This window comes from Hyaloscypha bicolor, assembly GCF_002865645.1.
Source record: "Hyaloscypha bicolor E unplaced genomic scaffold K444scaffold_165, whole genome shotgun sequence".
Classification (NCBI taxonomy): domain Eukaryota; kingdom Fungi; phylum Ascomycota; class Leotiomycetes; order Helotiales; family Hyaloscyphaceae; genus Hyaloscypha; species Hyaloscypha bicolor.
This window is the reverse complement of record NW_020194667.1, coordinates 1,924,879-1,950,902: the sequence shown is the minus strand read 5'-3', so window position 1 is coordinate 1,950,902 and position 26,024 is coordinate 1,924,879. Positions and strand designations below refer to the sequence as shown.

The window sequence follows — 26,024 nt, the reverse complement described above, 5'->3', positions numbered from 1 at the left end:
TTACAGGTACTTGTCTGTGGCTTTAGCTGAAGCCAAGAGTTCCAGGGCGAGTTGACTTACGAGCGTATTGGTCCGTATCCCACTGCATCAATCTTCACAGCAAGTTTTCACCAACGCCTGGCGGCGAAGATACTCCGATGTACCCAGCCAAGCTTCCCCTTCTCCGATATCGCTGTATTTTTCTCAGTTCTATTCTCAAGGTGATATCATTTCTCCTTCGTCGTACGGAGAACTCGCAGATTAGAGGGATTAAGCGGGAATCGTTGCAATATGGTTTCCGAAAGAAGATCGGAGCCTGCCACACTATCAGATTGAGAGGGTCCCTTAAGCTTCAGCTCTTCTTCCTGAATCTTTGGAGGACTTGGCTTGGTGCAGAACAAGAGCATACGTGGCGATGAGACAGTCACAGAACGTCCGGTATCTGACTTGCTTGATATGTTATTGAAGTTGATTCCCGAGTTATATGTGTTGCCAAGCAAGAGCACTGAGTTGAGACCAGCAACAATTGGCTTGAACAGGTTGTTTACACCAAGTAGGATCGCAGCACTCTTCTTTGTGGCGTCAATGACGCTACCGTTAATCAATGTGGTGACTGTTGGCGGAGCGAGAACGGTATCATCGCAAGCGAGGGGAACTCCTCCTAGTTGCATGCAGCGCTTCGGGTAGTAATGTTGTAATTGGGTGAGCGGAAGCAGGGACGGAAGTTGAGACAGAAGGAGAGACAGAAGTGGAGGCCGAGGTGGAAACAGCGATACCTCTTGTGATCTGGCAAATGCATCGAGTACTGTGATGTTCGAGAGTTGAAATGTGGCTGATAAATACCCGAGCAGCACATGTCAATGGTTGGAATTAAGGCCGGAAGGGTAATTGTGGTCGTGACAGGACCCGTTAAGCTTGCACCTGAGGCCCAAAGAGTCTCGAAGAGAAGATTGCAAGGAGAGGAGGTTGCGGTAAGGGCAGGATTTGCATCGATTGCTGTACGGAATAGATTGAAGTAAACACATCGTTCGAGTTGGACATGGCCTTCTCATCACGTGGAGGTTCACGATTTGTTCCGCCCTGAGTTGCACCACCGAAGTAGTTATCATCGTAATCGCAGATTCGAGATTCAAAGACGAACGATCCGACATTAGCTAAGTCGGAACCCTCAGAGAACACCGGAGAAATCCTGAGGATCGGGTTCGGAGCAGCAGCGGAGATCGTGAGGTTAACCATGCCGTCGACCTTTGTTCAGAATGTAGTTTTATGTCTTCTTTGGAGACCAGGGTATAGCCATACTCCTTTGAAAGCTATCCGAAGGTCTCGGTATTGGCATCCATAAGATTGAGCCTGTTGTACTTGCAACCCTCGATGTCTAGGAAGCAGATGAGCCACTCGCTGAGTTGATGGTGATTGAAGAAACGATATGCATTGCAGCAGCAGGTGAGGAAGTCGGCTGCTGGTTGTGTTCCCGGGACCAAATGCTATGCATGTTCCTGTGCTGGCCGTATTCGGGTATTGCTACCATACGGCCCACATTCAACGCTCGTCTCTCAACCAGATCATCAGTGGCTCGATGTCTTTTTCCATTTGCTCTCGAGACGGCAGGGTTGGGTTGTTCCTCGTCCAATTTGCCGGGTCTCCATTCATTTTTGTAAAGGCCTTTGTCGGGAGCATGAAAAGTGTTTTTCCTTGATTCATTTCGACCATCTTATTGTCCCTTGTATTGAACTCCTGGATGCTCGATGAGCCGCCCCGTGGAGTCGACGTGGCTCATGCTCTCAAAGGTGCTCAGTGTACCAGCGTCTGAAGTCTCTGAAAAACTGCGTTCAATGCCAGCCATTGAGAGAAAGAAGCAGCAATGATAATTTCGAATGCAAATGTTCAAATCCGTAAGGTTTGATTCTCAAGACGAGGACCACATAATGCTCGTTGAGGCAACTTTTCGGTGTCTACTGTTTTCTAATCCACTGTACCTTTTAGGTATCGTTAGCCGCGAAGTCTACGTCAAAGTCCCGTGGGGGAGTCATACTTGTGGGTGACGTTTTCGATGCGAGTGCGAAAAAAAAAATTCGCGCTCAGTTGAACAGCTTCAACTGCTCTTTTGGCTTGGTTCGTGCTTCTCTTTCACCGGGTGGTCGTTTCTGAGCCATAGAGGAGAAATCAGTAACCTGTAGATACCTCAGAAGAAGGTACGTGTCCACAAGAAGAGTTGTGAAGAATCGCCTGCTTTTTGGAATACTTGACAGCAAGTTTCGCGATATCTCTCTCAAAGCAGCACCGTCCTCGCATCCAAGCGTGCATGGACGTCCTTGGCGGGAAAGCAATCTGCAGCTGGCTTTGAGACCTTGAAGAAGGAGCGATGTAGAAATTTGAAAACTAGATGGACGAGAAGAGTGTGTTCCGCTTGGCCCAGAGAATGCGATACATATGTGGGTGCGGAGATCGGAGGGAAGGCCAGGGAAGGAAATGTTGGTGAAACCGAGAGGTGAACCGAACGCGGAGGGAAGGAGGGACTGACGTGAGGAGAGATCGGGTCATTTGGGTTTCGTGGCAATTGAGGAAGGATGGGGCTCGGAAGGACTCGAGAAAGGCGAAACGTGATTTGGTATGAGATGAAAGATCTGGATTAATCGATTAGCTATTTTCCTCTCTAATGTTGTAGGCAGAAGAAGCGCTTGAGATGGAAAGCAGGAGCAAAGTATTGTCATGCTTACTTGCGATTGTAGATTAAAGAAATTGCCCTGGAGGATAGTAGAAGTTTTTTTACTGGCGGATGAGAGAGAAGGCGCGCCTGGACAGCGGCGCAGACCAGTTGAGAGCGTCTAGGGTTTGGGGAGATGTGCTGGCAACGGCAGGACCACAGAGGTATTTGTTTGAATCTCTAAATAGAAGGGTTTTCCACGTTTATGGGTTTGCATAGCGACCTTTATTGTTGTCTTAATTCATCGGCACTCACTAGAGCAGTGAGGGTCGGAGAGATGTGTCGAAATCGAAGGCGCCTGTGACTCCTCGGGAACCGCAGGAAATTCATGCAAAGCAAGTAAGTCATAAATTATTGCTTTTATTAGTAGTACTCTTCTACTTCAGCTGGGGTATACTGGACAAAGTTCGAACTGGCATTTTGTATATAAAGGCAAGTTTTGAGAATAAGCGGATACATTATGATTTCTCTTTTCATTGTAATATACGGCAGTTTCTTTCTTCTTTTCTATTTGCGGTTAGCAATTGTCTATGCCAAGCGAGAATTATTCTCTAACAAAGTACCTTTCGCTTCGCCAGCGAGACGGGACAGAAGAGATGTGCAACAAAGTCTGGTGAAAGGGGCTTGGGGATTGTGATGTTGTGACAAGATCCTAATATGTAGAAGGCCCCTATTTGCTGCCGACATTCCCTTTGCAGGTTGCTTTCATTTCCATCAAGAATTCGAAGCGATGTTGTTGATCTTATCCTTTTTTTTCGTCCATTCTCTTGTGCACAGAGCACTTATCCCTCCACGAACTTTCTTCAGAAATTCCGCTAGAGCGAACTCAGGGATCTAAAACCAAAGCTCTTTGCCTAGTAATCCCAGCTCAGCCTATACCTTGCGTGTATCCAACTACTAGAATCAAGTGGCAGTACTAGTTTTGGGAGGTGAAATCTGGTCTGGAAGGACTGCGGGGGCCTCCTAGGATAGGCGCTTACGATGAGGTTAGCGTGTATTTTTGTCTTCGCATTATATTGGGAGTATGCTCACAAGCTTGCAGTTGTCAGCAAATTCTTACCCCTCGACGCTATCCAATTACTTGTCAACTGGAACCGTGAGGCTCCTCCGGCTCGCCTTTCTAGGGAGAGCCCTTGCAACAATGTCGTTGTCGAGGTCCGTCGTCAGTTCTCCGAGATGATGGCCATCCGGAACTCTAGCTCTACCAAGAAGTAAATATAAATATAGTATTGAGGTTTGTATCGCCATCAGTCTTGCGTAGCAGTGCCAAGGAAACATAGGACGTGTTCTTCTCGAGTGGTTTCGAAGTGGTTTCGAAGTAGAATATCAAAGAATGTTGGAATGTCATCGGGGCCCCAAGGGAAAGGAAGGGTCGACAGCGAGTAAAGATGGGATTGGCTCTCGTAAAGAAGGAGGAAAGAGCCAGTATAGAAGGCATTGAGGGAAGCAGAGAGCGCGCTGGTGCTTCGTAGGAGGTTCTATATCATGCAATTAGCTCTCTGGTGCTGAGTAATTGGCGGGAACGAAGTGGTGATGAGCAAAAGCTTGGGAAGTGTGCAGGTCGTGTGGCTCTGAGAGACATGGAAAGAGCCACGCTCGCAACCTTGAAAGTTGCGTCGGCACACGAGTTCCTTAGCGGGACGACGGATAAGGGCATACTGCTGTAGGTTAGTGCTCTGTGCCAGTCTTGAGATGAATGCCGCAGAGTTTACAGTGTATGCAGTATGCGGAAGCCGAGGAAGGGGTTTGTCAAGAACGGTGTGTAGTGCCCGTAGATCTCCCTGGAATAGAAGTGCCGCTCTTAGGGGGAAGTGAAGGGAGTTTGTTTTGTGCAGATATTTACAGCCCTGATAGCCTTCGAAGAGTTGCGGATGTACTTGTCTCACAAGAGAACATAAGCTCTTTCCAGACATAGGAAACTTCGTTAGCTATTGTATCAATGCCGACAAAATCAGGCATTGACAGCAGAGCGCGGCATCGGGTAGTCACATCCAAATTTCATATGAAATTACAACTTATAGCAGGTGGTTAGGGAGCTTTCGAAAATAATCTGTACTCTATGGCAAGGGTGCCATGAACCTTTGTTCAACTAAAACCAAAAGCAGAGATTTATCTTTATATCTTAGCTCGTGAAGTCGGGCTTCGAAGGCATAATGGCAGTTCCACGGTGGAAATCACGCTTTAATATCTATTAATAGTCATTGCCATTTGAGTGCGCTCTTTAATAAGAGACACAAGGTTAGTCAAGCGTTGGGGCAAAATATTCAGGCCTCAAAAATCCCCGTACGCTAGCTGCTCTCAGTGTGTAGACATATCATCTTCTTTTTGGCGAAACTTCTCTCTTTACAGTAAAAGGATTCACTTCGGGAGAGCTTTGAGATAATTGCCAGGGGGTGCTATCCCTCCAAACTTTATCCGTTTCAAAATTGAGGGCTTGCAAGCTATTGGAAACAAGTAATTAGAGATTACATGACAACATATATTTCTTTGAAAGACACTAGATAATGAAATTTGTGGAGTGCAACTCTGCTGCTTCCCACTGGCACATCCAACTTCAGCTCAACCCTTCAGGTGCACGTCTACTACAAGGCTTCAACGCGAGCATGTTCGTCATACACCGCACTCTGAAACTTCCTATACATCTCACCAGATAGCTTCTCAGCAGGACCAAGAATCTGGGTGCCATAGAAGCCACAGACTCCAGCAGCCCTATCAATCCACTATCTCGTATTAGCTCTCCACTCTCGAATGGCAAAGATGTCTTACCCAAAAGCTCTTTGTCCCTCCTCCCCAACGAACACTGCCAACCTTTCGTCCCGTACTCTCTTGCTTCAAATTTACCAGCCCGCAAAGGCAATGATCATATGCCATATCAGGCTCCGCCGGGTCCTCAAAGAACTCCATCACTTTCTCGCTTTTCATGATATCCTTGTCGGGGATCTTGTAGTTGAACATAAGATTTACAGTCTCTTGCTTCAATACTTTGCCATCGTTGCGAAGAAGAGATGTGAGGAATACAAGATAGTCTGGAGCTGAAGTGTAGAGACCGCTACCACCCAGTTCAATCGTTGGAGTGATGGGATATATGCTGGCTTCATTTTTGATGGTGCCATCTTTGTGGCGGAAAGCCATTTCCATGAGGTTTTCGCGGATGTGAGGGTGGTCTGCTGGGCGAAAGGTTGTGCTTTTCATCGAGAGGGGGGCAAAAATGTTGGCTTGGCAGTAGGGCTCGATGGACTGATGGGTCAACCTTTCCACCTGCAGCGGTCAGTAAGAGTTATGAGGAATGTATTGAGTCCTAATCGCCTACCAACTGTCCAGCCCAATCTGTACCTTGACCATAAGTCCAACCCGTTCCAGGCTCGAAAAGGAGCGGCTCAACTTCCTGATATGGTCAGTGAATCGATGCCTGGCTGACCATTAAGAATGGGGAGGTTACTAGACTGTTCATAACATGTTGGACTTCGGGGAGTGCTTTCGCTCTCACGTCCTCGTCCTCGGACATGAAATACCGCATGAGTAGAGTTCCTCTGGAATCCCCAATAGCTTGGTAATATCCCATGATCTCCTCGTCTTCGAGAGATGAAAGCCCGCTGGTATGCGAAAGCATTTGACTTTATTACCAATCCTTTAGTATGTGGACAATAGTCATCGAAGCGCCTACCTCAATGTGATTGTATTCTGAGCTTTCTTCATGACTGGCTTCCCATCCTCAATTTTGGTGAAGATCTGGGCACCTTTCAATTCGGGCAAGAAAACAGAGACATCGTCATCTAGACTAATGAGGCCACGCTCGACGCATTGCATCACTGCGACGGAAGTTGCGAGCTTGGTGGATGAAGCGATACAGAAGGTCGTCGATTCTGATACTTGTTTCGCATCGGGCTTCAGGCCTGTGTTGCCGAAGTAGCTGGTATATTTGAACGTTCCTCATGATCAGTCAGCTTGTTACGCATGCGAAAGCCTTATCGAAAGATCTCGACAGAGAGGGGACTCTGATTGCGTGAAGGGAGACGACATCGACATACCATCATAATTCGTAGCTGCGAGCATGACACCGGGGAGATTGTTCTTCCCGGTCTACTGAGGCCATTAGCGGGCTAGCGGACAAATCCGAGAAGCGAAAAGTGATTTTCTGATTTTCGCGCCCACCCCCCCCCCCCCCCACACCCTCACTAAAAAAAAAAAAGTACAGCATATACGCCTTATTCTCGACTACTCCTAACCCCCCCTTAGCTTGCGTGGTCCGTAAGGCAAATCCCATAGATTACGAGGTATATCTCTATCTCCCTTATTCTCTATATCCTCCGTACTACCTATATTACTCGAATTATCTATATCTCTTTTGTTCCCTTCTCCTCTAGTATCCTTACCCTCCTTTACTATAACCTTTTTCCCTATTACCTTCTGACCTTATATCTGTCTTTATACTTGCTTTTTATATCTTATAGGTAGTCGAGGCTTTAGTATAAAGGGTTTTACAGATACGGAGCGAGGCTTTTCAGACTTGATAAGATTAGTATTAAGTTAATAGAAAGTATAAACTTTACTATTATTATTATATTTATAATTTATATAAATATTATTAAATTCGCCTTCCATAACTATATAGTATTTAAAAGGGCCTCTCGGTCTCTTCTTATTACTATAAGTAATATAAGCTTAAGAGAATTCGGTTTCGCAAGTATATACTAAGCTTGCCTCCAGATTTATCTTACCTTTCTCTAATTCCTTTAGCTCCCTATCTTAGCATAGCTCTATCTCTCTAATTTTAGCCTTATTATTAATTCGCTTTACTACTTTAGTAGTAGTATTAAGTAATATAAGGAGATTAAAGTATTATTATAGAGGAAGAAAAGGAGGTTAAGAAATAAAGGGGTTTATTAGTTAAATATATTAACGAGAGAGGATATTATAGACTGAGTCTAGATTATTAGAGGATATATTATAAATATTATCTTTCTGCTTATTTATAGCTTTATTACCTTTTCTATTACTTTTGCCTTTACTAAAACTATTGCCTAAAGCTATATTTAATATATCTTTAATAAAGAAAAGCTTTAATAATAGTATTATATATCGGAATTAAAGTTATTTTCGGAAGGAGGTTAAGGTTAAGGTTAAGGCTAAGATTAAAGCTAGTATAGCTATATTTTTATTATTTACTTTTGGGGTATAAAGATATATATTTAATATAATTATTTAAATTCAAATAAATTTATAATAAATAATACCTGAAAATGAAAATATTAGTACTTAATAGTCCTAGGTTAAGTATATTTAAATATTAAAAAAATTATAATTTTAGGTATTATAGTTATAAAGATAAAGATATAAATATTCTTTTTCTTACTAATTTGCAAAAGCTAAAACATACTAATAATAATTAAACTATACTTGACCTATATAGTTAGCTAATTTATTTTGCTAATTATAAATAATTCGAGATAATTTAAATTTCCTTAAATTTTTATATATAGCTTATTATATAAACTTTTATATTTCTATATTTAGTAATACTATAATTATAATTTTTAGATAAGAAGAATTCCCTTATTCTAGTATATATAATTATATTTATTTCTTATTTTTCGAATATATAGTTATTAAATTAGAGAGGCTTAAGAATTCTAAATAATACTTTCTCCTAAGAGATATATATTTTTAATAAATAGTAAAAGTAAATATGAAATTATATAATAATATAATTACCTTATACTAGTAACTTTATTTTTTATAAAACTATAATTCTATTTTATTTTTATTCTAAAATCTTTATTCTTCTTCTATATTTTTTTGATTTTACTATTAATACCAAGAGCTTCTATTTTCTATTAATACCTTCTCTATTAATACTTTTATTAATACTTTTATTAATACCTTTATTAATACCAAGAACTAGTATCTAATTATCTTATAACCTTCCTCTTTTTCTCCTTATTTTTCCTTACTCCTTCTCTGAATTCCTTTTCCGAATTTCTTTTCTAAACCTCTTTTCCTTTAATACTTCTTCTATTAATATTAAGAGCTAGTATCTAATTACCTTATAATCTTTCTCTTCTTCTCTGAACTCCTCTAAATCCCTTCTCCGAACCCTTTTTTCTTTAATACTTCTACTAATAATACTAAAAGCTAGTATCTAATTACTATTTCCGGATTACTTTTATCTAGAACTTCTATATTATAAGTCTTTAACTTACTTACTTCTTAGAAAGCTAAATTTTAGATTTCTTTTTCTTTTCTCTAATATCTTTTTTTCTTCTTTTCTAATATCTTTTATATCTTTAGGCCCTTTAGGAGTACTTTCTCTCGAATTTCCAAAAAAGAGGCTAACTCCTATTTAGATTTCTCCGAATTTTAATATCTCCTCTTCTTCTTTAATACTTATAAAAGCCTTTGGGCCGCTACTAAGTACTCTTATTCTTTATCTTGAAATATATACTAATTTATTCTTATAGGAAATAGCCTTTCTTTCTCTAATCTCGATTTCTTTAATATATATTTCTTATCTTTAGGCTATTTAGATATCTTTCCGTTTACTTTTATGAAATATATACTAACTTATTTTTTAGTTTCTCTTGCCTTATTTCTCTTTTAATATTACTATATATATACCTAATTAGTATTAGTTCTTATAACTTATAATTAGGCTTTCTATTTATTAAATATCCGGGTATTTTATTTTACTTTTATTTTATGTATTTTATTTTATATACTTTATTTTTCTTTTATTATAGGTTAGAACTCAAATAGTATTTACCTTAAGTACTTATATTCTCGGGTATATAAGACTTCTATAGATTTTTCGGGATTATAAACTAGCCTATTTTAGTTTAGGGAAGCTTTCTCGAGAGTATTTTAGGAATTATAATATTTATTATAACCTTTCCTAAAGATTAATATAGTATAGATATTTCTGGTCTATTCTCTTTCTATAAAGTAAACTATTATTCTAAGTCTATATAAAAGTCCTAATTATTTCTCGAATTAAAGTATAGGCATTTCTTATTTCTATTAAATTAGATATAAAGAATAGCAGGCATCTTTAGGCTAGACTATAGTACTAGTTAAGTACTAAGACTTCCTATACTTATCTTATAAACTTATAGTTCGAGATATATTATATTTAATAGGGCTTTTATATCTAATTACTTTATACTATAATAAAATATCTTAGTATTATAATTAGGAAAGTTCTGCTTTATAATCTTATTTACTACTTATAGATTTTCTAGCTAATAAGTCTTAGCTAATAGCTAAGAAACTTATTAGCTACTTTATCTAAAGCCTCTGGGAATAGGAAGTTACCTTAATAAAGACTTAGTATTAAAAATAGATTTAACTAATTAATCTAAATAAGAAATTTATAGTAGGAGTCTTTATATATAGGTAATTTCATATAATAAACTTAAGTTCTTATCCCTAGTTATATAAGTAAGCTATATAAGAAACTCTTTCTGGCCTATTAGAGTAATTCCTATCCCTAATTATATGAGTTATAATATATAATAAACTCAAACTTTTCTTGGGTTATTTTTAGAAGAATTAGTAAGCTTTTCTAGATAGACTTATTAAGGCCTTGGTTTTTAAAAATATTAGTCTAGCCTTTTTATTTCTTTTTTAGATAATAGTTTAGTTTTTAGGAATTATATTAAATATCGGAATAAATAAAGAGATATACTATATATGCTTTCTAGATAAATTAGAATAGAACCTATAGGATTTCCGTAATATTTTTATTAAATCTATAGTACTAGCTAGTAAAGACTTTAATAACCTTAATAAGACTTGAATTACGAGCCCGGCCCTCAGATTTCCCGCTTAACTTAAAGATTAAGTAGTTTATAATAGATTGCCTATTATGAAATATATTATATTCTTTTCCTAAAAAGTACCGGGTACTAGTAATAGTCCGGAAGCCCTAAAGCCCTTGAGACTTTTCGTGAGTTTCGGGCTTTAGGGCTTTTCTATAGCTAGCTAATTATATGAAGTCACGTGACCACGCGGGTCCGGTATTAATATAAAGTAATTAGTAACTTTATATATAGATATAGTATGGTTTTTAGTATAGCTAGTCTAATATATTATATATCTATATATAAATACCTATAATTTCATTATTATAATATAATATATCTTTAATATATCCTTAATATAAAAATTCCTTTATAACCCTAGACTTTTAGAAGCCTTTTCTATACTAAAGGTAAAGTATATAATACTATTTGGGTATTAAACTCAAAAAGTAAAGAATTATAAAGGCCCTAATAATTATAAGACTTTATAAACTTGGGTAAATTTGAGTATTATAAAAGTATTAAATTTAGTAGCCTGACTTTTAAATTATATAAGAACTAATTAAAAAGTATTACTTTAAAGTATTAATTATAAATTCCAAGTATATATATATTTATAAGGAAATAAGACCTAAAATAGTACTAAGCTAATTATAAGATATAGGAAAAAATATATTAGATATTAGGCCTATTTTTTCTTAATTATCTTAACCTCGGCGAATATTTATATATAATTTATTAGACCTTATATAATGAGTTTACTTAGGAGAAGTAAGGTTAATTAGCCTAGGGAGTTTAATAATAATAGTTAGACTTCTATCCGGGGTAATAAGTAAAGTACTAGTAGTAGCCCGGGTACCTTGGGTTTTATCTATAAAGCTAAAGATATTATATCTATTAATTCTCTATATCTAATAAGAAAGAGGAATAGTATATTTATATCTCTAATATGTTTATTATTATAGAGTAATACTTATATAATCTATGAGATTAATTATAGTTTCTTTTATTAGAAGAGAGAATAATAAAATTAAAGAAGGATCTAATAGCCTATTACTATTATTATTATTATTATTATTATTAGGATTAGCTTTAGTAATACTTTTAGTAGTACTTTCTATATTATCTTATAGCTCCTAGAAATTAGTAAATAGAGAAGAATCCTGGTATATATAAGTTAATTAAACCTAAAAACAAAAAAGAATCTATAAAAGAAATAAAGAATAGGAGCCAGAATTAAAGGAGAGAATTATATATATATCTTTATTTGCTTACCGGTTTATTAGATTTCTTCTTACTCTTAAAGTCTTATACCTATACTAGCGGGTAATACTTTCCTGGGCTCTCTGGGCCTCCTTAGTTTATTATTTAATCTCCTTAAATTACTATATTTTCTAAGTATTTTCTAGCTCTTTATAAATAATTTTAAGATAGAGATCTTTATATAAAGTCTTTTTCTAAGTATTTTCTAGCTCTTTATAAGTAATTTTAAGATAAATATTTTTATATAAAGTTTTATCCTAGTATAAAATAAGGAAAATTATCCAGATACCCTTAGGATCTAGATATATACTATAGTAGGAAAGATTAAAAATAATTTAAATAGAACCTGGTAAGACTATAAGTTCCTGGGCTCTTTTATTATTAGAACTAGTATAGAATACTAGTTTATTTATATTATTAATAAATTAATAATAGCGGGTAGGTCTACTAATATAGAGAAAGAAGTAAGGGAGTAGCTACTAAGAAACTATATTAGAAAGAGTAGAAAAGACTTAATTATTTATTTTAAATTAAAAACTATCTATTAAAAAATATCTATTAGAATTCATATAGAGAATCTAGTAAAAGAAATAAAAGAAAACTTACTACTAATTTCTTTAGAAAGTTAGATAGTTCTTTACTTAGCTCTCTAATTCTTTATATTATTAAATGCCTACTTATAGAGAACTAGCTATAAAATTACGGTTTGTAATTCTATAAAACTAGATCCGGCTATATTTTAATTTATAAGATCTTAAAGGACTTTAGGTAGCCTATTACTAGTATAAGGAGCTATAGCCTGGGTAGTAGCCTGAATAACTCTTATATTTATAGCCCGTTAAGCTTATATAGTAATATAAGTATTACTAGAAAAGTAATTAGGTCAAGTAATATAGCTTATAATAAAAGGAAATACAGAAGGGAGTAGTTATAGGGCTATTAGAGCAAGAGGAGCCTGAGATAAAATAGAACTAGTACCTGGTAACTATATAGTAATAATAACTAGAAGAATAGGTATAGTAGATATTTCTAGAAGAAAAGATATAGGATAAGGATACTAAAAAGAGCTAGGGATCTAAAGTATTTTAGGTATAAAAAGGAAGATAGATACGAACGGAATTTTAGAGCTATAAGGTTTAAGTTTACTAGTATTACTACTCTGGGTAAGTAAAGCAATAGCCTCTATATTATATTTATTATTAGTAAATTAATAGAACTTATAATATTAGATATTATTATATTAGTATTTGGCTATAGAACATATAATATTAGGGCAGGTTTTGAGAAATAGTAGTACTATTTTAAGAGATAAGAATTTGAGGATATAGAATATTTATATAATAGATAAACTTAATAATTCTATTAATACTACTCTCAAAAGTAAAAAGAAAGTTTCGAAAATAATATATTTAATAATAAATAATATCTATCTTAATATATCTAGTTATTTTATAACCGGCTTATTTAATTACCCTATATTATTAGAAGTATTACTAATAAAGGGCTATTTCTAGGTAAAGTCCTAGACTATTAGGAACTATACGGGTATTTTTCTGGCCTATATATTATTTATATACTCTATATTTATTAGAATAACTTACTTGAGGATTCTATTTTATATAATAGTAGTATTATATCTACTAGTCGGCTTTTCGGACTTTCTTAATATTAGTAGCTACCCTAAGGCTATATGTATCCGGACTATATATTAGAGCTAGTAGTAAGCTTAAATATATAGTTAGTTACCGTTTCTATTAGTATCTTTTATATAAATATTAGCTATATTTATATTATAAGATATAAGCTTCTAATAGTACTATTCTAGTATTTCTCTCGGTAAAAACTCATTAATATCTATATTAGTATATAAGTAAACTATTTATATAGAGCTATATAAGATTATATTACTTATCTTAAACTAAGTAATTATTAAGGATTATATTATAAAGCTTTATATTTATAGGGTAACCCTAGTATTATATCCCGCCTAGGGGCCTCATATATAGTTTAAATAACTTACTAGCTACTATATTAGGCCTAGATCTATCTTTTCTAATTCTATAAATATTTTATAAATCTATAAACTTATATATCTCATTTTGGATCTGCTATATATAAAGTACTAGTAAAATAATCCGGTCCTATAAGTATTAGTAATTATAACCCCTAATATAAGCCAGTTCCTGAAAGTAGTTCTATATATACTAATTAGAATTAGTTATATAATCTAGTACTATAATATTAGACCTAATAGCCTTAATAAAAAGCAGTATAATTATTAGTACCTAATACTTCCTTCTAATAATAGAAAGAATAAGGGGCAGATATAGGGAAATAGAATTACTTACGTATTACTAGTATAGCTAGCTCTTTTAAAGCTCTTGCTACTAGGATTTAATCCGCTAATTCTTAGTACTTTTCCTAGAAATAAAATAGTTCTCTATATATATAACTAATAGATCGGCTATTTATAAGAATATAAAGTATGTTTCGGTAATAAGAGAGAGTTTAGAGCCTTAATTAGCCCTAAAGAAGTAAGGGTAGTAGCTTATTTGAGTATAAATCTAAAGATACTATTATATAACTAAATAAGTAGTCTAATTAGAGATTCTAATATATACCTAGATAATATTACGTAAATAAGTATTAATATAAACATATATCTCGATCCCAAATAGTAATAGCTTATTATATCTATTAATTAACTAAATCTAGTCTGGCCCAGGTATAATATATTCTCTTTTCTTAGACTATATCTATTATATTTATAGTATAATTACCTCGGGATCTAGAAGTTATAATATTATATATAAGCTCTCTCTATAAATAATAAAATATATTAGTAAATAAGGCCCTAATTTTCTAAGCTAGGGCAAAATAGTAAAGTATAGAAAGACTAACCGGGTTACTAGTAAATCTTATTAATAGAAGTATATATATAAATACTGCCGTTTATAACCTGTAATCTGCCTATTATTTAGCTTACTCTATAGTATTATAAATAGTTACTTGTCTACTACTTGCCTATCTATTATAGTTATATAGCAAATAAGACCAAGCTTCTTATATATATGAATAACTCTAGTAATTAAAGCTATATAACCATAATCCTCAAGATCCTTAAGTATTTCCTTATCTATATCTCCCAGATAATACAGGATTATAATCTATATACGAAGAAAAGGCATATTTACTATTTAAGTATATATTTAGATATTTTATTCTTATAGTTACTATTAGACCATATATAGATTAACTAAGATTTCATATAAATCTTTTAATCTATTTGCAATTTCTTCTTAATTAATATTTATATAAGCTTATTTAGTAATAGCTTTGTAATATAGTAATAGATTTATTAAAAGTCGTAGTATTATTTTAATAAAATCTACTAAGTTATTTTAATAAAGGTTAAGTTCAGGATATGCTTTACTATTATGATATACTTTCTAGTAATATAAGTACTAAAAAACTCGAGTAATATTATTTCTATATGATTTTATTAATTAATTACTAAAAAAAAGTAATTAGCTAGCTTCTTAGTTATTTTAATAGTTTAATTTTCTTATTTCTAACCTCGGGAATATTAAGGAAGTTATTAGACCCTGTTAATAGCATTATCCTAGAAGGGCTTATAGCCTGTGGTTACCTGACTATAGTAATTTGTAATAAATACTTAATTTTATATTATACTATCCGGTCTAATTTTGGTACGATTTTACGCGGTAGTATGGGCTCTTACTTCGTTAATTAGACAAGCAAGCAGCCTTACTATTATTGCGTTATCCAAGCCGAAAGTCACGTATGGGTGCTATACCCCTAATTAGGAATTCTGCCTTGGGGAGGAGGGGGGGGGGGGGGTGTGCGGGGGCGCCAGTGCGAAAATCAGAAAATCAGAAAATCACTTTTCGCTTCTCGGATTTGTCCGCTAGCTAGCTGTGGGCCTCAGTACGGTCGCTACACGCAGTTCGCGCTCGAGGGAATTCATTGTTAAGGCAATGCGATGCGTTGGAGTTGGAGGATCAAGGTTGACTGTTGATGGATTGAGAGAAGTGATGTCGCGTTGACGGCCCTCGAGATGTTGATGATCGACTGCGCCGCTCGCTTGGGAGAGACCAGCTCGCTTCACCCTCTGTTTGCCCCTATCTGCCCCTATTTTCTCGGTAGAATATCGGGCCATTGCCAGAACTTGTCTAGGCTAGAAATAGTCTAGCGCTAACAGACGCTTCCCCCGGGTTTTCCGTGAAGCTGGTACTAGTCGCGACGTGAAGTCCGACTATTACTTCAGAAATGCATCTCGCCTAAAGAATATGAAGGATTCAAACAGCTTAGACATCGAATCGGAAAGTCGTTTACACGCGTAGCTCATAGAGCTGATTTTGCAACCCGTGGCTGCTGAATCGCTGATGCGCATAGTTTCAAGCTGGAGAGTCGGCCTACTGGGTTAGAAGGGAGCGAGAAGACCTCGACAGCTGCGCCTAGTGAGTATGTAACCTGGCTGGCATGGGGCAGCCGTCCGGGCCAGCAGTGGCTGATCCAGGTTCGAAGCTCATTCGTCAGTGGCGCATGCCTTCGGCGGTCTATTTTGATCTCGTCAGCTACCAACCTCAAAAGCAGGTGATCTTTTTGACTGCAGGATTGGTCCTGCGGGCCTTCCTCAAAGAAATATATCGTGGTTCAAGCGCTCTAATTGTTTCCTGGATCTTTCTATGCTTGTGTCATGTGTTACGGCTTCCGGCCCATTCCCCCTTGCGTTCACCAGTACTCTGCAAAATGATGGGGCGATAAAGGTCTCTGCGGAACAATTATGGATTTCCGAGGTTTTCTAGCCATGGAGAAATCGTTATTTCCAAAAGCGGGGTCAAAATTTTTCCTCCCCAGCCAGTTTTTGAAACTGTCAGCTGTTGCAGGCCAGGGTAACCCAGAGCGGGACGACCCCAGATTCTTGCCCCCGGCGAAAAATTCGACTATAAATAACAGGCTGAATGTCCTTTTTTCAACCGTTATCATTTTGCAGCAAGCTTTTACATCTGCATTGAAAACTTGAACTTGGAAATATGGGGAAAGTTTTTATGATCTCGCTAGCAATTTTTGCCAGCACGGGGTAAGTTACCTTCCCACCATGAGCTGCCAATACTCACAGTCTTTAGATCATTCTTGTTCGGATACGATGCAGGTGTAATGACAGATGTTATTGCCTCGAAGAACTTTTTGGCCTTCTTCCACACGACTTCAGATTCTGATATTATCGGAGCTATCAACTCTACCTTCAATGGAGGCGCGGTTTTTGGAGCGCTTCAAGGGGGCCTCACGATGGATCGGTTCGGAAGAAAATTAACAATTCTCATGGGAGCCCTCATCTGTCTCGTTGGAGCTATTCTTCAATGCACAGCTCAGAATCTTGCCATGATTCTCGTTGGTCGGATTTTCACCGGATGGGCTGTCGGTCTTCTGTCCATGGCGGTACCGGTGTACAACTCGGAGTGCGCGGATCCCAAGATCCGAGGATTTATCGTTGGACTCTCGCAGCAAATGATCGGCATTGGGTTCATCGTGTAAGATTATTATGTTTCCAGCATTTCGGTAACCTTTCTGACGAAGACATAGTTCAACCTGGGTCGGTTACGGTTCTGGAACTGCCTCGGCTGACAGCAGCATCCAATGGCGTCTACCTCTCGCATTCCAAGTCTTGCCTTGCTCCATTCTAGCTTTGGGAATCATGTTCTTCCCAGAATCTCCACGTCATCTCATGGAAACGGATAGAGAGGACGAAGCATTGAAAGTCCTCCGCAAACTCCACTACAATGGCTCAAATGAGGAGTATATCCAACGCGAATACCACGAAATCAAAACGACTATTGCTGCAGAGAAGGCAATTACTGTACCAGGGTGGAGCGTCATGTTTACGGTCCCCCAGTGGAGAACCCGATTGATGCATGGTGTTGCAGTGCAAGTTTTCACCCAGTTTACTGGGATCAGTACGTTCTCAACTCCAAATCAAAATCACCGCTAACGCCTTTCAGATGTCATCGGATACTATCAAACCAGCATGTATAAAGCCTTGGGTATCGTAGGAAACAGGAATTTGCTGGTCGCCGGAATCTACAATTGCATGGGTCCTCTCGCAAGTAAGTTTTGTATATCCGTGATTTCCAAGTCAATCGCGCTAACATGATCCTTCCAGATCTCATCTTCATTATCTTCCTCATCGACCGGGTCGGGCGACGCAAGCCACTGCTCTGGGGAACGATCGGCATCACAATTGCGTTGATCTGCGAAGCCATCGTCAACAGTCAGATTAACACCGAAGCTCCCCAAAACGGACTCTCGATTGCCGGTGTCTTCTTCCTCTTCTGTGTGACGGTCATATTTTCTCGTAAGTTCTCCCTGGGTACCCTTCGAAAGCGGAATGACTATAACTCTTATAGTCTCTTGGGGACCGATATCCTGGGTCTACATGGCAGAGGTAATGCCCATGCAAATCCGCGCCCGCGGGAATGCCTTCGCAACCGGAATCGGGAACTGGCTTGTACGTCCTCCCCTCCCCTCCCCTCCCCTTCATTTCCCTATATCTCCTAACAATACCCAGGTTTCCACCTTCTGGGCACAAGTTTCGCCAACCGCTCTCAAAGCATTGACTTGGAAATTTTACTTCCTGTTCGTTGCTTGGAACATCGCCGTGACCTTCCCCATCGTCTTCTTCTTCTTTAAAGAGACGAAACAGATTAGTTTAGAGGATATCGATCTTTTGTTTGGGGAGAGGGCGTTGGGTACGCTGCCGGATGATTTGCATAAGGCTCCGATTACTGAGCCTCTCAATGAGATGGAACCGAGTCCTGTGGCCACGGATACGGAGGCCAAGCCGAAGGTTGAAGGGGAGGCTGTGTGACGCTGCTTTCCCAGGCATGTGGGCTTAGAGAATCCAGCGGCATGTGTTCAGTTCTTTCTGGTTGACAGATACCCTTAAGATACAGCCCGCTAGTTATATATAATCTAATTACAGACCCACCTTTCTAAGTAAAGTACTAAAGAATACTACAACAAATTCTCATATACCTAAAAGAGAACAAAGTACAAGTTCAACATTGAATTTAGTTTAGCTAAGATAAAGACAGAGCCACATCACTGAGAACGATTATCGAAAATTCAGGTCTTGACAGGCTATGGTTTGTTCGAGGTACAGCTAAAATACTACTACAGTTATTTATACGGTCGATCTTCGCCATATCGGGAGTTCCAGACTGATATGCATACGAAGAAACAGTACTACCGTTCGGGTCAACATGCAAGAGGTAGAAGGGACAGAGGGACACCGTTGATAGACATGCCCGTGTTCGCGTGCAAAGTAACCTTGGGGCTGGGATCCTAATAAGTGGGGGGCGGGGGAAAGATCATTGCCGCACATACATGTGGGAAACGGATATTCAGAAGCCGGGACGAACTCCACCATGGAGCTCGAGTGACAACGGGATTTAACATCAGAAAAGTAAGGAGTCTAGCCGTTAACCAGATCCAGTGTCTTGTCTTGAAATTAGGAGAAAATGCATGGTGAAGACTTGATGCATTGCTGCAAAGTTGGACGACTTCTCAGAATAAGGTACCAACCAGGCGTGGACATTTCTCGATTCTCCCACTGAAAACTTTTTGATGGCTACCTATAATACCAATTACCCCTCACAGAACCATCTGCCAAGCAACCCTTTTCTTCCTCAAGATCGTCAGTATCCCCAACGGCAGCAAATTCTTCTCCACAATACTCATCCCCCCGCATTTCTCTAGCAACTCCCTCTCATACAACTGCAGCAACCACTCCAGTTCTCCCTTGCTCTCCTGCCCTTCCTCGTTCATGCTCTCCTCAAGCTTTTGAACAGTGTTGCTGACCCTCATTGACGTAACAATTCGCTTCTTTTGGGGGACCTCCATCAGCTCCTGGTACAGCGCCGCCAGCTCTGGGGACGTCGACTCCCGGTACGCGATGAACTCTTCCTTGGTCATGAATGCCTCGAGAGATTTCTCCAAATCAGAGGAGATGGAAGACTCGCCGTAGGAGTCTGTGTAGATAGCTCGTTTGCGGCGCTTCCTGTCTTGCTCGGTCAGTTCCTCAAATTCAGCTTTCGCGTTATTGTACATGTCGTCTTCATCCTTGAGAAACTTCTTCATTCTCGCGGCTGGGCTCTCGCACACCTTGTCACGGACGAGAAACGGGTCGATGAATGGGTTTCGCACACCGAGACCACCGAGGGCTTCAGGAAGGAAGATAAACGCGTCTGGGACATCAGAGACGCCGAATCGCTCTTCGATCAGACCTTTCAGGTATGCGCAGACATTGTTTCCGGGGAAAAGGAACTCTTGCATATGCTTGTATGTCTCCAGGATTGCATCAACGTGTGCCTTTCCGAAGCAATTGGCGGGCACACCAAAGGTGTGGCTGAAGAATCGACCGATACAGCTGTTCCAGGTATGGACCCAAGAGAGAATGCTCGGGGCAGCAGCGAGCTGCTTGGACAACTGCAAGACATGTGCGAAGACATCTTTCTGATTGATGACCCAATTTCCTGAATCAGGGTCAAGAGTCAAGAATCCAATTGAGACGGACCCAGTTGGCAGTTTTGCGGCGATCTCGGAATCTTCGTAGGTGAAGTCGTCCCCGGTCAAGAGCACAGAACCAGTCTTCGATTTGTTAAGCTCCAGACCCATCAGTGTTGAGTATCTCTCCATGCTCTGCCAGGCAACGGCACACTTTTCCGGTTCTCCGACGAGATACAAATCATCGTGGAACCGGTAGAGAAGCATGCTAGCCTCCTGATTGACAGTAAGATCCATGAAGTACAAGACTAGTTCGCCGAAGAACTTCTCCAGAGCGTGCGCCATCGGAACACCTCTCTTTCTTATTTGAAGTCGATCCGAATCCGGCTCCCCTTCTGAAACAGGGCCCATATTCAATGGTGCTTCAAGAAACTTCTTGAAGAAGGAAATCCAGTCTTCATCAACTCCGCAAAATCTCAACACAGCGAAGAGGGTACTGTGCGAAAGGCCGGTAGCGAACCATTGGAAGTCAGACTGCACAACAGCAACTTGACCATGCAAAGTTTTCTGAAGCTGCACTTCTGTCGCCAGCAGTCTCAGGAGCTGCTGTTTGACCTCTTTCGGCGACTTCATTCCATTGGCCTCATCATCCGAGTCCACCTCGTCGTCGTCATCATAACCTCCAGCTCCTTGCCAGACCTTCGAAGGAAGCTGTGACAAGAAGAAGTCATCACGGAACGTTTCCAATCTTCCCATTTCGACTCCCGTGCCGGTCTCCCTTCTTGACCTGTGATCGCCGAGAAAATATCTCCGGCGATCCTTCACATCCTCTGGAACATTGACATTGTGCTTCCAGATACCGGTATCCCGAGCCACGTCACAAAGCACAGTCTTCATTCCGACATTCCAAGTCATGCCGATGTAATGGAGAAAGATCGCGTCCAGTATATCCTCGTCCATCATGATTCTATACTTCCCATTCAGTTGTCGACGAGGCTCGACAGGCAAGCCCTCCTCTCCCGCATCCCATTCCCAATTCTTAAGGTCCGCTATCTTCATATTCAACACATCGCAAATTTCCGTTCGGGCGACTTCATCGCGGAGGAAGTCTTGCAAGATGGCTTTCTTGTCGTCCCGCAGCAAATCATTGACAAGCAACCCTTTCAAACACCATCTGATGGTTCGATCGTCAAATGGAGCCTTGTTCTTCTTCCTATAAGTTCCCATCGATTCGATATTGCGACGCAATCTTTCAAGTGCCTTAGCACCAACATCTCCAACAAAAAGTCTCTCGAGATGATGAGAGATTTCCACTTCGTCGGTCTCCAGTGGTGTAAAGACCACGGCGGAAAATTTGTCCTTCAGCTGCTTGAGCCTGTCTTTCTCAACAACCTCAAAGGACCCGTCGAGTGCTTCAGGGTCCTCAAAGGAAACCTGCTCGTCACTAGACTCGGTAGGATTCAACCATTCGGTCAACAGACGAGAGTATAGAGCACCCAGATCCAATCGTCGAGTTTGAACATGCAGCTGCGAGCGAAGTTGTTCCTCAAACTGGTGTATCATTGTCTCCGGGATCGTAGAGTCGAAGCGTGATTGTTCCAGCCAGCGGCGAATGTTCGAGAGGTCGACTTCGGATGAGGAGGATGGGTTCAAATCTTCAACGCCTTTGAGCAAGAGAGCGATCTTTGCTCGAGGATCGTCGTCAACTTTCTTAGCAGCTTCGAGAACAGAATTCTTGGATTGAGCGTATGTTTTGCGCTGCTTCTCAAGCTCGCGGATTTTGGTGAGGGTGATGTTCTTCAGGGTCCTCGAAAGGGCTGCGGTGGAAGAAGACATTTTTGAGAACTCTTAGAAGGTGGGCAAGAATTGGATTTATGGGCTCAGATCCGGAAGAACAACGAGTGGCGATCGCTGAGAAGAATTAAAATAGGCATGCTCAGTTGGAAACTCTGAGGAGATGGGCAGACATATATAATAGTTGACATTTGGCACATGAGTCACTTGCACGCCCTTAAATCAACATCTCCTTGTCAATTGAATAGGTAGGCAAGACTCATTCGGATAATAGTTAGGAAGGGGAGTCGAGGGAAATGAAGTGAAACAGAAGGAAGGAGCTGGAACTCGTGAGATTCAAGGCAGCAGCAGCCACCACGTGACCAAAATCAGTTCTTGTCACGTGTGAGCGTTCCCCACCTCTAGGCATGCAAGCAGATTCCTACTCAGCTCAATTGTGGGATACTCGACTGGATGGAAGTTACGCCTTGCTAATTTGGGTACCGCGTGACACTGTGACACTGGGGTAAGTAAGAATTTAAGCGTGAACTCGAGCAAACCAGTAGGTACTGTACATGTATCATGTCTGAAAAAGCGCCAGCGATAAGAACGGTCACAAGTATTAGACGACGTGAGAGTGCCAAGACACAAGTATAAGGGCGTCAATATAATCTTTCCTTAAGGCTAACAGCATCCTACGCGAGTATTAATAACGGCTCGTTCCTTAACGAGTCGAATAAACGGTCCCCAAGCTGAGCGTAGAGAATCTTGGGGTAGAATTCCTCCCTAATCACCCAATTTCGAGAGTGGCTTGATACCCCTAATGCTTTCAGTCGAGAATTAGACTGGCACCAGTATCAGTACAAATCAAATCCTACATGTCAAAGCCAGAGTAGGTTCCCACCTCACGAGGTGTTGGCAACATTTGGAATTCGTCAAATATTCGTGGGCGACAAAATACATATTTGTAGAGGGAGCTTGCTATTTTCTCATTCCAATTCTCTTTATCCTTCCAATGACCCTTCCATTTAGCTCACTTGAGCGCTCGCCAAATCTTTGTAATGCATCTTTCATGGATTGATCGATTTGATCTTACATTATTTCATCAATCTCTTGTGAAGACGCGGTGGGAACCAACAAAATGACCTCAAGGGTGTGGATATTGACATCATTATTACCATGGCGTTCTTCAAGTCTTTTGCAATCGTCGGGCTTGCTATACTCTTCGATTATGTCCCAGTGTTCGCTACCGGGAAAGCCTGTGCCCAGCTACCCTATGACCTTTTCTCTCTCTTTCTACCTATACTTCGGCTTTGTCCCAGTGCTCTTCTAATATCCAGTGGAGTGGGGAGAGGTTGGAGAGAAGGGGTGAAACAATATTATCTGGATCCTACTCTCTGAGGAATTGTAGTGCAATTGAGGGAGGAGGGAAGGGTTTCCCTGCAGTTTCAGGTAGGCTTACACTGAAAAGGAGGATAGCCTGTCTGGTTCGTAGCTTTCGTAACTCGGGGGGTATCAACGGAATGGAGAAGTGGGCTCATATCATCTTTGTTCGCCTGCATCTAGACGCCCCTTTCCCTAAAGTACAGTCAAACCCAGAGAACCTCTCCTGCGCCCCTTTCCGCACCGAGTTTGTATGACCATTGAGAATAGAATGTCCCAACCGTGCTCTGTAAAATCAGACTCAGCGAGGTTCTCTTCCGCATGGCCAATTCTAGTTCTAGGTTGGCGGTTGAGGAGGCGGAGGAGGAAAAAGAGGAGGAGCGAAGAACCAAGGGAGAGGAAGGCGGCCAAGTCCAGTCTCATCCATAAACTGCAGGCATACCAGGTACGGGTGGATATTGGGGTGCTGAGCCGCGAAGGTGCAATAGACGCGATAGACATGGGCCTGGGTCGAGTGAGAGGGGGCATGGAGTGCCATCTCGAGTTAGATTCTGAGTGTAATATTCGGAGGCAATGGGGGAGGAAGAGCGCGACCGTTGCCCTGGGAGTCGTCGCCGGAGCCTATAGTATAAGAATGTCAGCGAGATTGTACGAGTACGCTGGCTGGTGTACAATGAACTGACCAGAGCCTGATGGGCCGTTTGACGCCATATTCTAGAGCAGTGTCGTACAATTGCTTTGTTTGAGGGAGTTGCTATGCTGGAGAAAAGCTTTGTTTTGGTTGTTTGATAATGCTGGCACTTCATTAGTTTCATTGACCGGGAAGGGAGGGAACAATAGAGGCACAGCATACCTTTTGAGGCGCGTATCAGGCTAATTGAAGGAGAAGGAGCTCATGGCACTGGAATTTGCCAGATACAGAAATTATTTCGCTATGCAACCGAGTGCTAGTCCAGGTGCGCGTCCATCCTCCAACTGCCGACACTGCTCCACCAATCACGAAATCAGGAACGGCAAAGGGAAAACGTTATTAAACTATCTCAAAGCAACGCTATAGTTTAATCGGCAATATATTTGGAAGACCTAGATGAGCTTTGTTGCTTCTTTTCTTTGAAGTGTTCCTCCTCTCTCACATTACAAGTCCGCTAGCATGAACCACACAAGGAACATCAAAGCGAGCTACACAATGGCGAATTGCAGATAGAACAGACGGCACGGCAAGCTAACGTGCGCTTCCATATATCCTAATTAATTCCAAAGCGAGGGGCGCACTTTCGTCAATATTGTTCGATTTTGTTAGAGGTTGTGAATAGGGGTTCGATAATATTTCCTAATGCGGTAATCGAAGCGATCATCGCCACCTCTCCGTAAAGCATCGACCACAGTAGCAAGACTTAAAAGCGGTGAACAGCCAGTCCCCCCTTGATACTCTTTGCCCGAAGTGTTACGCGATCTCCCCCCTTTCGTGCGCAGTCCAAATGAGGCTAGTGGCCCGCTCAGCACATTTTGCCCTGAAAACTACATAAGAAAGGCTACTTGCTTTCACTCCATCCGCGGCATATGGTCAACTTAGTGAATTTAGTTTTGCCTCCGGAATTTTGTACTTGCTGTACTTTATTTTGGATGCAGGCAAAGGGGTCAACTTCAGAATGACCATCCACCACCGAGCTGCGACGCATGATATTATGGGCTACCAGACAGATTCTCAGCCCTCCAAATATGGGTTCCTAGCGGCGGGCACCCCTTCATTCATGACTGGTATTATTAACCTGACGAGAACAGCTCGCTATATTTGGAAGCCATTAGATTCTCCATGGGAAGATGCCCTAGAACGCACTCTCGCCATGAGCCGGACGTACAATTTTACAAGCTTGGGGTCGGAGTGGACCTTGGGAGCACCGGACACCAAGAGAGTACAAAGTGGTGGGTTATTGGGAGGAGGAGCAATCTACTAGGGGGGAGGAGCGCTGTGGAAGGACTGAAGCACTCACACTAGGGAGGAGGATATGCTGCGGAAAGAAAGGATTAGGGCAGGTCTGGAACTATAGTTGGAGGCTTCCGAATTCCGAATGAGGAAGTCGTATACTGGTGCTGGATTACACAATGTGGAGTGCAGTGTTACGTTATGGAGAAAAGTAAAGGGATTGAATACTGGAGGTCACGTACACGAGGAGAGCGAAATGGCCAACTAATGGAGAAAGGACTTTAGAGAGACTGATAGTACTTGGTGAACTTCATCCTGGCGGTGGTATCGCAGACATTGATAGCTCGTTTGTCGTTGGTCGTAACTATCTTAGATTGCCACCTCCGATAGCGCAGTTAAGTGCATATCTGCACTATAATCGCATTTACGGAAGGCACCTCCCACCAATGCTGCTAGGCCTGAATCTTCCAGAGTTTAGCAGTACAATTGGTCAAATTTAGCGACTGGTGCCTTGCAAGTGGTTAACAGTATATGGTATCGTAGTGCAGGCCATCAAGTCGGACTCCCTTGGCAACGCTTCATGGCCTTCAGCCGTTATCCAATACCACACTTTGAGTTCTGTCAGGAAGTCTTACCACCTTTGCTTCACAGTAGCTAGAATCCCTCTCGGAATCGG

The 26,024-nt window shown here is 40.3% G+C and overlaps 4 protein-coding genes across 4 annotated transcripts; 1 reads left to right on the top strand and 3 right to left on the bottom strand.

Annotated features, from left to right (window-relative positions):
- Window positions 1–692, bottom strand: K444DRAFT_668639 (uncharacterized protein; the record flags this gene model as incomplete). Its single annotated transcript, XM_024887431.1, has 4 exons — window positions 227–692; window positions 144–172; window positions 61–82; window positions 1–26 (listed from the first exon to the last, which is right to left on the bottom strand). The coding sequence occupies exons 1-4, from the start codon at window positions 648–650 to the stop codon at window positions 1–3; spliced, it is 501 nt and encodes a 166-aa protein (XP_024729968.1). The 5' UTR covers window positions 651–692.
- A 4,380-nt stretch (window positions 693–5,072) lies between these two features.
- On the bottom strand, window positions 5,073–6,736 carry K444DRAFT_656301 (beta-lactamase/transpeptidase-like protein; the record flags this gene model as incomplete). Its single annotated transcript, XM_024886075.1, has 6 exons — window positions 5,073–5,403; window positions 5,450–5,941; window positions 5,994–6,068; window positions 6,123–6,297; window positions 6,348–6,612; window positions 6,712–6,736. 6 exons carry the CDS (start codon window positions 6,734–6,736, stop codon window positions 5,266–5,268), a joined length of 1,170 nt encoding a protein of 389 aa, XP_024729967.1. The 3' UTR covers window positions 5,073–5,265.
- A 9,798-nt stretch (window positions 6,737–16,534) lies between these two features.
- K444DRAFT_600454 (general substrate transporter) lies at window positions 16,535–18,760 on the top strand. The gene is made up of 7 exons (XM_024878620.1): window positions 16,535–16,846; window positions 16,893–17,297; window positions 17,350–17,720; window positions 17,766–17,870; window positions 17,927–18,118; window positions 18,171–18,271; window positions 18,332–18,760. The coding sequence occupies exons 1-7, from the start codon at window positions 16,800–16,802 to the stop codon at window positions 18,629–18,631; spliced, it is 1,521 nt and encodes a 506-aa protein (XP_024729966.1). The 5' UTR covers window positions 16,535–16,799; the 3' UTR covers window positions 18,632–18,760.
- Window positions 18,761–19,261: 501 nt separating this feature from the next.
- K444DRAFT_619733 (uncharacterized protein) lies at window positions 19,262–22,349 on the bottom strand. The gene has a single exon (XM_024881564.1). It carries the CDS (start codon window positions 22,102–22,104, stop codon window positions 19,417–19,419), a length of 2,688 nt encoding a protein of 895 aa, XP_024729965.1. The 5' UTR covers window positions 22,105–22,349; the 3' UTR covers window positions 19,262–19,416.
- Between the last annotated feature and the right edge of the window lie 3,675 nt (window positions 22,350–26,024).

Coding starts and splice junctions, on each gene's coding strand:
- K444DRAFT_600454 (XM_024878620.1), top strand. CDS start 16,800: ATGGGGAAAGTTTTTATGATCTCGCTAGCAATTTTTGCCAGCACGGG. Junction 16,847..16,892: donor GCAATTTTTGCCAGCACGGG/GTAAGTTACCTT, acceptor CACAGTCTTTAG/ATCATTCTTGTTCGGATACG. Junction 18,272..18,331: donor CCGGAATCGGGAACTGGCTT/GTACGTCCTCCC, acceptor AACAATACCCAG/GTTTCCACCTTCTGGGCACA.
- K444DRAFT_619733 (XM_024881564.1), bottom strand. CDS start 22,104: ATGTCTTCTTCCACCGCAGCCCTTTCGAGGACCCTGAAGAACATCACC.